This window comes from Hemicordylus capensis, chromosome 4 (genome assembly GCF_027244095.1).
Source record: "Hemicordylus capensis ecotype Gifberg chromosome 4, rHemCap1.1.pri, whole genome shotgun sequence".
Classification (NCBI taxonomy): domain Eukaryota; kingdom Metazoa; phylum Chordata; class Lepidosauria; order Squamata; family Cordylidae; genus Hemicordylus; species Hemicordylus capensis.
Window position 1 is genome coordinate 98,171,415 of NC_069660.1, and position 13,329 is coordinate 98,184,743.

At 43.9% G+C, this 13,329-nt stretch overlaps 1 protein-coding gene across 2 annotated transcripts in view; it reads right to left on the reverse strand.

Annotated features, from left to right (window-relative positions):
• C8B (complement C8 beta chain) overlaps window positions 1–13,329 on the reverse strand; it is a 52,789-nt gene that overhangs the window by 2,489 nt on the left and 36,971 nt on the right. The window contains exons 9-12 of one of the 2 annotated variants that reach the window (XM_053250751.1): window positions 8,435–8,598; window positions 3,694–3,847; window positions 1,508–1,576; window positions 419–755 (exon numbers count right to left, since the gene is read on the reverse strand). In XM_053250751.1, the coding sequence (XP_053106726.1) occupies window positions 712–755; window positions 1,508–1,576; window positions 3,694–3,847; window positions 8,435–8,598 (431 nt within the window). In that variant the 3' untranslated portion in view covers window positions 419–711. Of the gene's footprint in view, window positions 1–418; window positions 756–1,507; window positions 1,577–3,693; window positions 3,848–8,434; window positions 8,599–13,329 lie in introns of those variants that run through there. The other variant, XM_053250750.1, reaches the window with a different exon arrangement.

A 13,329-nucleotide genomic window follows, 5' to 3' on the forward strand; every position in this document is an offset into this window, starting at 1 on the left:
AGTCTAAAAGGCATTCCTTTAACACAGAAAAAAGTCAGTAGGGCTTTTGCAGGTCATAAAACATATTTCAGAATGGGATTACTTGAGATCTTACTACACAAAAGTGCTTCTCAAAGCCACTTCATCACATGAAAGCTGAGTAGTACAGAAATCACCTTGTGATGATTTTGCTTCTGCACCTCAAAAAAATGCTCATGTGAACAGACCCTTGGGTCAGAGGAAAGGACAATTTACAAGGAATTTGACTTTAAGTACTTCTTGATTAGACTGTTACTCTCTTTTCCAAGACTGTAACCATGCTGCTGCAATATGGACTTTCCACTATGCTGGGAGACATGTATGGTACTTCGATATCTGAGGCTAAACATTCCCCATCACTTTTGCACTGTTGCAGAAGCCTAACAATCAGACTGTAAAATTCAATCAACAATTGTTTAATCAAAGAGGCCATAACAATTGTAAGACAGAAAAGCTGTTTCCAATTGGCTTGAACAAGAAAGACAGGTCTCGGCTGAAATCTGGATTAATGACTGTAATGCGAGGACAATGATCAATGACAGTGTATCCAAATGTGTGTGTGCATGGAGATTCTGCATGGATCATAATGAGGACTAATCTCATTTAAAGTCTTCAGTAATTGGAAGTGAAATATCTCATCCAAATGATTGAATTTGTAGATCATATAGTAACAGGAGGAACTTTGAACATCAGTCAAGCAGCAGGAATAATAAAAAAGGAATCTGAAACATGATTAGCTGGAAAGATAAAATAAAAAAGGAAAAGATTACATTCAAAATGGAAATATTTTTAAAGTACTGATATCTATACGGAAAGGCACTCTAAAAACAGAGTGAAATGCTTCCGGATGCAGGTAGGGGTAGGCAAGGGTTTGCAAACCACAGAATGGGCCAGGCTCTTGAGCCCATGTATCATCTCACAGCTGTATAACATTTTAATTAAAGCTAGACAGGTTCATCAGATTAACATGTGTCATCCCATGGCTTATCTTGAATAAGACAAACTAGGGTAAGATCCATGTATTTATACTGGGAAAATTGTAATATGACTAAAATCTTAGTGTGAACTCTTTGAAGGAAGGGCTGGCATGACATAACAGTACATACAGTATAGCTGTGCCCAGTTTTGCAAAGGTTCCTCTTCTAAATTACCAGCTGTGATCAGCTCATTCTTTTTGGTCATTTTGTTAGTGTAGGGAAGAGGAGGGAGGCCAAACAGACTAGGAAGACACCGTTCCAGGAGAGCTCAGGGATTTATGTAGCACATGTCAACATAAAACATGGTTTACATGGGGAAAGCGGGTTTGAGAATGGAGGGTTGCACGGACAACTCCACACCTCTGCCTCGAAGTTCATCTTCTAGAATTAAGTTTTCTGTGACAAAGCTTTATAGATATAGAACAAAGAAAGGATTTATTCCACCCTGCTGAGGTCATTTTTCTATGGATTGTGTTTTCTTTTTCAAAAAGTATTTTTCTAATCCTTCTTACCTGTTCTTTGCGTGACCTCACAGGCAACACCCCGATGTCCTAAGGGACATAAGCATTCACAGCGAGTTCCTGGAAAGCATAGTGGGTAGAGTCAGCAGAACTTATGAACTCATTTTACACATGCATAAAACCAAGATGTAGCCCAAAAGATCTCAGGCTTCTGGTGAGCGCACGCATGGTGTGGTGGTTAGAGTGTTGGACTAGGGCTGAGTAGACCTAAGCTGAAATCCCCTTTCAGCCATGAAATTCACTGGATGACTCTGGGCCAGTCACTTATCGCTGTGAGAATAAACCTAACCAAGTACACTGCTCTGGGCTATTTGGAGGAAGAGTGGGATATAAATGTAAAAATAAATAAAAGCAGAATGGCATCCTGCAGGGAGTTTTCCCCTGCAGTTTTCCCCTGCCTTCCCCCCAACAGACTGTTCCCCCCTGCTTTTCCCTCAAAACCTGTGACAATACAGGAAAGCTGACAACACACATGTGCTAAGGGAGGGTATCTGGGAAAGTTCCCCACCTGCATCTCCAGCTCAGTATAATGCAGAAGCTATGTGCAACCTTATATCCCTAAAACAGGCCTCCACAATTTATTGCAAGCCAACATCCATGGCAATTTTCATTTATTTTTGCTCCTGCTTTAGACTGCAAAAATGGGGTGGAGCATGGGCGGAGCCACCATTGTGCGAATGGGTTTGAAGAACCCGGGCCGCCACGCTTCAGGGGCCACGCTTCATGCCCCATCCACACCCCTGAGTATGATGTCAGGTGCCGGGGTGTCATTTTGCTTGTCTTTTTGTTTACGAGCAAAATCCGGCCAGCACTGCATTCGCAGCATGGCTGGAGCGGCTCTCCCTGCCTTTTAAAATATAAAACAGGGAGTGGCCCTGTTTATGAGCGAAACTAGTGCTACGTTCACAGCATGGCCGGGAGAGAAAAAGGCAGGGAGAGCTGCTCTGGCCACGCTGTGAATGTGGCACTGGTTGGACTTAGCTTGCAAATGGGGCCGTGCAGCCCCATTTGCGAGCTAAGCTATGGCCCCTGCATCTGAGACGCATCTCATGGCTTAACTATGTGCCCTGTGTCTGATGCAGGGGGCGGGGCTAGGGGTCCATGGTGGGTGGGCTGAACCTGGGCCACCTCTGGTCTCCCTACACCCCTGGGGCGGAGGGAGGATGAGTCAAAGCATCTGTCAAACACAGTACATGGGTTGTTTCCAATTTATACAGGCCTGATCTAGAATCCACAGACGTTTGAAAGCTGTGTTTCCTAGATATTTGGATAAACAGTCTGCAGCATAAGGTACATTTCCTTTTTACAGCTGTTGCTGACATGAGCTGCTGACAATCAGAATAGATAATACTGGTCTTGATAGACCAATACTGTAGTCTGATTAAGCCTCAGGCGCTTCATATGTCCAAGCTACAAATCTTACTACAATTAAAAATTGTTTTCCCTAGTTCATTTAAGCCAGTGTCATCTTCAGAGTGAAAGTAGCCCAAAATGGTAACAGGAGAAAGCACCCACTGCATAATCTCTGGTGATGATAATGATAACAACCTTTAGCACTTGCAGATGGTATTTCATCTTCCGAGAGCTGGGAGAAACACTAATTAATGGCCAGAGAGCTAGTCAGCTGCTAAGCTTCACAAAGCTATTTCTGAAAGAGATTTTAAGCAGATTGCAACTTTGTGTTCTCTGCATAATTGAGTTGGGAAAGCCTTCTTAAATGTAAATGATTAAGACTGCATTCTACTTGCCAAAGTGATGTAGTCCCTTATCTTGCTGTGCTGCCCATGAAACAACAGTGACATTTAAATGAAGATACCATCTTATTTCTCCCCCTCCCCTTTATAACTTTTAATGGAAATCATAGGAGAAACTAACTAATGAAGTTTGTGCAAAATTTGCATTTGCCTCTGATCACAGCTGTAAGGCAAGAAAGGTTATGCATGTTTATGACTCTCATTTATATCAGGCCCTTCCTCCATGGAGCTCATGGGCTTTATTGTCACTTTTGAGGCAGGTTAGATAGTGACTGGTCCAAGATCACCCCATGTATTTGTGGATGACTGGGGATTAGAGTCCAGATCTTTCCAGTCCTAATCCAACATTACAACCATGATATCATGATGGCTCTCATTTCATGCCGGCTTTCATCAAAACTTACCTTAAATATCAGATCTTACCTTTCAAAATGGGGGTTCCATTGCCCTGGCATGGAGCACAACGGCAGCCATTCGTTTCTGCTTGGAATTCGTGCAAGGCACGCCTCATGTTCCCCTTCAGGGTAACTGCATTTGCAAAAGTGGATGCAGTCACTAATTCATAAAGAGGCTCCACCTATAAGAAGAAGGAAGAGAAGAGACTATAGTAATATTCTCCATACAAAATGACACAAATATTTTAGGACAGATCATATACTAGTCTTCAATATTTATTCTTTGAAGCAAGGGGCACTGTGTACACAGATTTCCATGCTTGTATTTCACCATTTCAGCACAAATCTGCAAGCATGGGAAGTAGCTCTATCCCAAAGAATGTACAATACATACATTGTACGTATTGGCCTCTATTGCCCTATTCCTTTTATGGACACTGTTGTCTACACACACACACTGGTTCTTCACATGTAAGGACAAGCAGGGTGTCAGGGTAGGTACACACAGGGATGTGTGAACCAGCTCGACCTCGGTTTGACATTGAACCGGTCCAGCTCGAGGGCTTGCAGGCATTGGACCAGTTCAGCTCAAAAAAACCCTAGGCCGGCATAGGGCTTCTATGGTTTTAATTTAAAAAAAAAAATTGCCACCCTCAGGGGGTGCTGCAACGAAGGTTCCCCCTCCCTCTTGGTCATGACCCGACCATGCAAATGGCCTGTGTGCATGCACGGTGGCCACTGCTGCCACCTCAGAAAGGGCCAGAATGGCCCCAAAATGGGCCAAAACAGGGAAGGCAGGCAGGGCGACGGGAAACCAGAGATCCCTCCATGGCCACCAGCAGCACCCGCCCCTCGCCCAAAGGACTTGGAGGCTCTGTCTGCCAATTTTGAGGGGGGAACATCCCTGACACCCCCAAACTGAGCCTAAACCAGCTTGAATTTGAGCCGAGCCGGGCCCCTCATTTGCGGTGCAAAAACTGAACATGCCAAGTTCAGTTCAAGCTTAGTTTGGACTTGAACCAAACCGGGAAATCCAATTTTGTGCACATCCCTAACACACAGCTGCAATGCAGCTCAACAAATTCAGATGCACTGGAAAAAGTGCACCAGGACAAAAAAAAACCCCAAATAATTCCTTGTGGACATCCCCTGAGACCAGAAAAAGAACTGAATTATACTATGAGAGCACAGAACAAAGAGTGATGTAGGCAACAAATGACATTAGAGCAGATGAATGGTGACTTGTGAAAATAACTTTTCACACAAGCAGACTGCATGGGAAGAGCACACTTGCATAAGATTTTGGATCCTTAAAAAAAAAATTGCATTTCAGCCATCAGGTTTCTTGTTGGCTAATATCTGAAGTGGAGAAGCCATCACAGGGTGATTTTTCTGACCAAGTGGCTGTTTGTGAAGAGCAACCAAAGAGACGTGGTATGAATGGCAGCTCATCACTTTCTAGAATTAGTTTGAAACACAGAGAGGTGCTTCACATGATTGGTGTGAAGCGTCTGAGAGGGTTCTGTGGGGAGAGTGGACTTAGCCTTCTCTCTCCGCACACAGGCAGCTACTCGCAGCTGGGTGGCTAGATTGGCTGCCGACATGACTGCCAGCTCCGTCACAGAGCCAGCAAGGGTGGTGGTGATCAGGGGCCACATGGACCCCAGAAGTTCCAGGATGCCCCATGCGAGCAAGAAGGACATCCTGGAGAGACCTCCAAGCCTGGGAGGCTGCTTGCAGCCTCCCAGCGGGGGTCTCCTCATGTGTCGCTGTGGCGCAGAGCCACACCGTGGCAGCACATGATCCGAAAACCTGGGTTAGCGGAGCGCTCGCTCTGCTAACCTGGGCTAAGGAGAGGGCTACTATGGAGGGCTAGCCACCAGATAACCACTGGGCTTGCCCGCGAGCCCGCTGGTTCTCACGATGGGGAAAAACCAGGCTGGACTTCTTTAGCCCAGTTTTCCCCCATCGTGAGAATAGCCTCAGAATGAGTCAGCAATGCTGTCATTAAGACTACTTGCTTGCATGTGTAAGGATAGAGTTGTGTTCAAAAGAGGAATCCCTAAGTTGTATTATCACCTCGCTTGATTATCTAAAAGATCTAGATAGGAACATAGGAAGCTGCCATATACCAAATCAGACCATTGGTCTATCTAGCTTAGTATTGTCTTCACAGACTGGAAGCGGCTTCTCCAAGGTTGCAGGCAGGAATCTAGGGATGTGCGAAACGTTTTGGATACAAAACGTTTTGTATCCAAAACAGCCTGTTTCGGGTGTTTTGTAGACAAAACAAAACACCCATTTTCCAGATCCAAAAGTTTTGTATACAAAACAAAACGTCCCTGTTTTGGCTACAAAACGTTTTGTTGTTTCGGACCTCCATTTTGTGGTGATCTCTGAGTCAGTCTCCATTTTGTGTTTGACATCTCTTTGAATTTCCCACACTTCCAGCCTTCTTATCAGTGACCTAAATCATGGGCTGACCTGCTGACAATTCCCTCCTTGTTCCCCATTGGCTCTTTTGCTTCTTCCCACTGACCCCACATTGGCCAGGGGAAGGGTTGCTAACCCATGGGGTGCTGGGTTCTGCTGTTTCTGTGGTGTTCTGAGCGTAGATTCTCTGGTAGCATATGAGAGTGGATTCTTGTTTTTCACTAAAAATCTCATATGCTACCAGAGAATCTACAATGAACACCTCAGAAACAACAAAACCCAGTACCCCACAGGCTTGTGGGTGTGGGGGTGGTTGGCACCCTATGTGCACTACACAACCCCTCGCTCTGGGCAACCCCAGTGCCCCCCAAGTGGAATTATGGAGCTGCTGAAACCTCCATTATTCCCCATGGGAGAAATCTTAAAGGCACATAAACTTCAACAAATCACAAAAGATCAGACCTTTGTCCAATTCCTTTGAAATAATTCTGGAAGTTTCCTTGCCCCCATTGGGCACTACCACCCACCACACTCTGCTCTGGGTCATCCCTTTCCCCTTGATTTGAAGCGATACATTTGCTGGAATCCCCATTATTCCCTATGGGAAAATTCTTAAAGATGTGTAAACTTTTTAAAAAATCACAAAAAAATCAGCCCTTTGCCCAATTCCTTTGAAATTTGGGTGGTAGCTTCCACCCATTGGACACTATCACCACCACCCACTCTTTTTGCCCTGGGACCCTTTTTAAAAATCCAAATCGATTCGGATTCGGATTCGGAAAATTTGGCTACAGAACAAAATAGGGCTGATTCGGATTCAGAAAATTTGGGTACAAAACAAAATGGGGATGTTTCGATTCGGATACAAATCAAAACAAGAAAATTCCAAAATGCACACCCCTACAGGAATCTCTCTCAGCCCTGTCTTGGAGATGCCAGAGAATGAACTTGGAGTCTAGATGCTCTTCCTAAAGCGGCTCCATCCCCTGAGATAATCAGGGATAATCTGTGTTAGATGACACCAGGAGACCAAAACCCAAACCCTCAAAACGGGAGAGAGGGCAACTTCCTAGTTTCCTTGCTTTCCCCCCACGAGATCAAACTGTGTTCCCAGTTATTTCTAGAACAGCAGTTCCCACTGAGGTAAAGCAAGTCCTGAGTATCCCAACCAGTCACAACCACGCAATACACAATTCACATGGAGTATTCAGTCATGTGACTTGTTGGAAATAGCATCCTTCTCTATAAATCTTCCCCCTTTCTCTTCCCAAACTAGGAACATTCCCATTTTGGGAACATTGTACATATTTATTTAGCTCATATTCATAATTGCCTCTGCCTACTTTCTCCAATGCCATGCCCTGTGACAAATTAAGCAGCATAGCCATGGTCAAGTAGCATGCCCTTGATGACCATCAGATTGAATGCAGTAACATCCTTGGAATGGCTACTATGGAACTCAATCCATTAGAACAAGAGATCTAAATTATAACTGCCATGTTTCAAATGCCATCAAATATATTTCTAGCATCCTCAGTTTAAAGTGCTTTGAGCATTGTATAATTTGAGGTTTGAATAATGTGAGCTCCTATTCATACAACTCATTAAGACCTAGTCATTCCCTATATCAAAATGATCTAAAGTTTTCTTCTTTTTACAGAACCCTAATTCATCCCTTTTACTATTTTGCAGCCCATCAATGAAAACTGTACATATCCTACTATGTCAATTAATTATTAGTATTATTATTAAATTTATATTTTACATTTTATATTCCACTCTTCCTCCAAGGAGCACAGAGCAGTCTGCTGCATACTTAAGTTTCTCCTCACACCAACCCTGTGAAGTAGGTTAGGCTGAGAGAGAAGCGACTGGCCCAGATTCACCCAACAAATATCATGGCTGAATGGGGATTTGAACTCGGGTCTCCCCGGTCCTAGTCCAGTACTCTAACCACTAACATCAACACATTTTTATATTTAGCATTTAAAATGCACCCTGCAATCTGACTTGTATCAATAAATTGAAGGTAGGTTTTCCACTTTCATATTCAGGAACTGATTCAGGGTTTGTTTTTGACCCCCACCCTTTCCAAACTAAGTTAAGGTCTAATTTTTACATCTTTGAAAGCTGATGTTAAAATTAATCTATCGTATTTTCTTGCTTTCAATCAGCTGATCAAGAGAATATTCCTCCATCTTGACGTCATTAAATTTTTACATCCCAAACCAGAGTGAATATTTGAAATGCATTTTCTGAAATCTTAGCAAATATCCAAAAGGGCTGTGTCCCAAAACATTCTTGACATTTTTCACAGTGCTATCACTTCATACAACCTTCATCCGGATGATTTCAGGATTGTACTGAACAGCATCTCCCCATTCTTGCATCAGTTCTGCAGTTGGCAGGTCTTTGTAAGCCAGGGCTGCAATATGTTCACTTGCACCTCCACGAACGAGGGCTACAAAGTCCTCCACAAATTTCTTCTCTGCTGTGTCTTCTATAGAGAGATTATCAAGACATCAGTTGAAACCTTCTGCAACTTTGTGCTGGTCTACACATGCATATATATATATATATATATATATATATATATATATATATATATATATTTACAATGAATGATGTAACATCAAGCAATGACTTGCACGAGTAAACGGGCCATCAGAGACCTAACACCATAGACAAAACTTGCAAATAATTTCAAATGCAATGCTTTTCAACTGAGTTAGTTTACCTCTTCAGCTGCAAGTCACCAAGGACTAATTCAAAAGCCTGAAGCAGCTCTTATTGTTGTATGTGCCACCTTTGTCATATACTGTCACAGATGTGATTATTAATCATGGTCACATTTGGCTGCCTCACAGCTCAGTCTGCATGCACTGGAGATCACCTTTTCATGAGCCAATGCACTTTGACACTGGCATACACAGGCTTGAGTCATACCATCCATTGTACACTGCAAAATAGTTCTGCTGGCCCCCAAATGGCTGATGCTCATAAGCAATGGCCAGTTGAGTGGTGGGGGCAGAATGCATGGCGGGGGTAGGCTAGGGCCGCAGGATGCTGTGTTGGGGGACACACTGGGCTTCCTTTATCCTGGGCAGTGGCAGTTTCAGTGATTGTTTAAAGGCATGCTCCTTTAAACAGTTCTTTAAAGGACTGTGGAATGCACTCCCAGCAGAAATCCGCAATCTGAATTCTTTATTGACCTTCAGGAGAGCCCTTAAGACCTATTTGTTTGGCCTGGCCTTTCAGGGTTTTAATTAGTTTTAATTGTTTTAATACTGTAACCTGGTTTTCAGGGTTTTTAATTGTTCTGATTGTTTGTTTTTTATGATGTTAATTGTTAATTGATGTTTTATATTGTTTATATTTCTGTTTTAACTGTTACTGGTTTTAATGGTTTTGTTTTAATTGTAAACTGCCCTGAGCCACTTTGGAAGGGCGGTATAAAAATCAAATCAAATCAATCAATCAATCAATCAATCAATCAATCAATATTAAAATAAAATAAAATAAAATAAAATAAAATAAAATAAAATAAAATAAAAGCTCTACCATCTCTATTCCTTCCCCCCACTGCAACAAGCAAGCATTGGCTGCACCTGCTGGAATATAAAAATCATGTACTTTGAAGCCCTTATGCAAACAATGAGGTATTCCACATGACCTCAGGGCCACTTTCCCAGCAGACGAGCAGAAGCTGTTACTAGCAATGCTTTTCTGTTGGCTTCCAGGAGTCCCCTCATTTGCGTTTGAGTCTCCAGGTTTGGAGATCTTACTCTGTATATGCTCAGGAGCCCCACAGTATCGTGAGCTCTCCATTTATTGCACATGGGGACAGGTCACTTAGTGACAGTGGGCCAGTCACCCCTAGATTTGGCTCCTAACAAGCAAATTGGAAAGGGGATCAGACGCACGCCCTCCCTAAGCTGGGATAGCCTAAGTAGATCGCAGAAGTTAACTAAAAGCAGGTTAACCTCTCTGTCAAGGCCACTCAGCCCTCCGAGTGAACCGACTCCCTCATCTCCTTTCACAAACAGGATAGCAGCCAGCTAATGTGCCAATTAGCACAACAGGAAGAATACAGATAAGGCTTGTGGAGATAAATCTCCCCCCTCAAAAAGAGGTTGAGTGAGCGATATGAACCTAGAATACTGAATGGATTATTGGACCTTTCTGTCTATGCAGATTTCCCTTCTTACATCTATGCACTGGGTTTTCATGACAAAAGCCTTGGCATACCTCAGTTATTCCCGCATTGTTACACTCAGGAAAAAAGATCAGCAACAATGGAATCCCTGCCGGTTCCACCCAACACACCTGTCCGACAAAAAAAGGCCACTTGGAATGTGCCCTGAAGATATGTTCTTGAGTGCAAGAAATCCCAGTTACATGATCCAGTGTGCTCCTTGTGATCTTCGTGATCTTTACGCACCAGCTACCTTGGAGTTACCAGCAGCTTTTGGGGTGATTTACTGTCCACAGGCCATCACACAACGCTGTGTTCAATACTTCATGCCACTCTCAAGATCAGATTTTGCCCAGCCTGATCTGCCCAGTCTTCTTCGCTAACATAGGAAGCTGGTTCCACAAGGAAAGCACCCTCCTGGATTCACCTTTACCAACTAACCTCTCCAAACTCCTTGCACCCACTTTGACCCGAGCTGTCCCTGAGGAACGAGGTTCATCGGTTGCTCCCAGAGTCCTTCATCCAAACCAGATTATATGAGCCTCAGTGGGCCCAAAATCTATCTCTATTCCCCTTTCTTAAATCCAACTGCCTCCTTCTCTAAAAAGCCTCTTTCTCTTGTCCGCCTGGGAACTTACACAATTAGGATTCTAAGCTAAAATGCCTCATTGCAGTTAAACATATTTTTGACAGTAACATTGCCTTAACCACACATTCTTCTCCTCTGTACCCCTCCCTGCAATAAATATCATCTTTTTATTTTTGAAATTTAAATCTTGTCTCAATCCAGTCATTTCTTGAGTCCAGAACTTTATGCAAATTGAAAATAAAGTGGAACTGTGCCTTTCTGAGCTAATTTCCCCCACACAAGCCCAAAGGTAGATTTTGGGGTGTTTGCCCTGCCGTGCAATGGTGTGCACTGCACACGAGCAGTGGTGTGGCAATGGCAGAGCTGAAAGCAGGAGGATGTCTCCCCTCTCACATCCCAGGGTGTACCTCACTAAGAGCATGGCGGCTGCGCTCTTGAGAGAGACTGCACTTGGTGTAGTCGCTTCTCTCCTCCCCCGCCCCCCCACCACCACCAGAAAGGGCAGTTGGCCCAAGGGAAGCCTCTTAATCCGGCAGCGATTGCCCAGGTGCTTGCCTGCCAAGGTTAAGCTAACTGCTAGCTTAACTGCCAGGTTTACCTGACTAAATGCCAGGTTAAAAAGTGGGGCTAGGCACGGGGGCAGTGCTGCAATCAGACTCGATCCTGGTGCTTCACACATGCAGCCTAGCCCAGGCTGGGCTCCCCTAGCCTGGGCTAGCCTGCATGTGTGATGTGCACCTCTAGGCAGCTATCATTTAATAATGTGGTGAAATAGAATATATAACATTATTATTATTATGCTATACACATTCCTTCTGTAGCTGATGTGTTGTAATTTTATTGATGCTCAAGGTGTCAAGATGGTGTTCAAGTTCTTTTGGTACTGCACCAAGGGCACCAACAACTATTGGCACCACTATTGTTTTCTTTTTCCAGAGCCACTCAGTTTCAATCTGAAGGTCATGTATTTAGTTATTTTCTCCAATTGTTTTTTGTCGACTCGTCTATCCCCTGGGATTGCAATATCAATTATCAGAACCCAATTTTTCTCGATGACTGTCAGACCCAGTGTATTGTGCGCTAAATGCCTATCAGTTTGTATTCTAAAATCCCAAAGGATTTTTGCCTCCTCCTCCTCCTCATTATTATTATTATAAACAATTATTACTTTGAATACTACAGTATTTATTTAGTACTAGAGTACTCTATAGAACAGATTGTACACAAATGGGAAGGCCCCACTTGAGCAGCAAAAAGAAGAACAATATTTTTATTATTATTATTTTGAGAAGTGCTTCACAAAAGAAGATTCCTCTGAATGTACTAAAGAACAATCATACTATAAGATGAGAAGAGACCAATCTTTTTGTTACAGAGGTTCATTTTTGCACTGTCTGGACAGTCCTCTGGACACCCCTACATGAAGTGTCTGGCATGGGGTTGCTTGGGTTAATGTGTACTTTGGTCTGGGAGAAAGCACCACTAAGACAAAGGAATAGCCTTGGGAGTTAGGTCTGCAGGGAAGCGTGGCAGTGACTTCCTATCCATTTGGGGGGCTTTAAAAGGCCCCCTGACACCCCAAACAGATAGAGTATGGCCACTCTTAGCCCTTTTCAAGACTTGTGGGACACAGCTGTCAATTCCCTGTAAATTTCCAATACATGCTTGCATTCCTTCACATTCCTCCTCCAGGCAGCAATTCCTTTGAGTCATCTCCTCTGGATTCTTCCAAGTTCAAAGGCAAATAGGATACCCCTCTGATCCTATCTGACAAGATAGGTCTTGTATCAGGACCAGTCCATCTTTTTGTCCCTGTCTCCTGATAGCAATTTTGGACATGCAGATAAGCAGATTCCCTGTCTAACAGCTTTTGGCTTCAAATGTTTCCACTTTTGTTCCCCGGATTTTTCTCTTGTTCCACATAGGAAGCCCTTGCAGGTAATGGATAACCAGTGCACCTGAAATGTTCCCTCTTTTTGTTGGTTGTTTGTTCCATCGAGTCAGTGTCAACTCCTGGCGACCACAGAGCCATGTGGTGTTCTTGGTAGAATACAGGAGGGGTTTACCATTGCCATCTCCCATGCAGTATGAGATTATGAAGCTATTCTCACAACCAGCAAAAACAGGGCTTGAGGTCTGAAGGTGGGGTTAGCACTACCGTGTGAAACCTCGGCAAGCTCTCAAACAGGACTCTGTCAAAAGAGAGTCACCCAGTTCCCAGCCCCTCCTCTAAAACCAGGTTCAGCAAGCAGGGGAGGTTGCCTACCCCCTCCCAGTGCTCGTGTGGAGCCACGGAACTCTTTAGGATGCTGCTTGAGGCTCCCTCCCCTCCTCTTCACCGGGGATACCATAGAGCCTGGATACCAGAGTGCCCTGCAAAGCAAGCAGAATGTTTGGGAAAAGCCTGGCCAGCCACAGCTCTCAGCAGCACTCGCTCTAACTTTCTT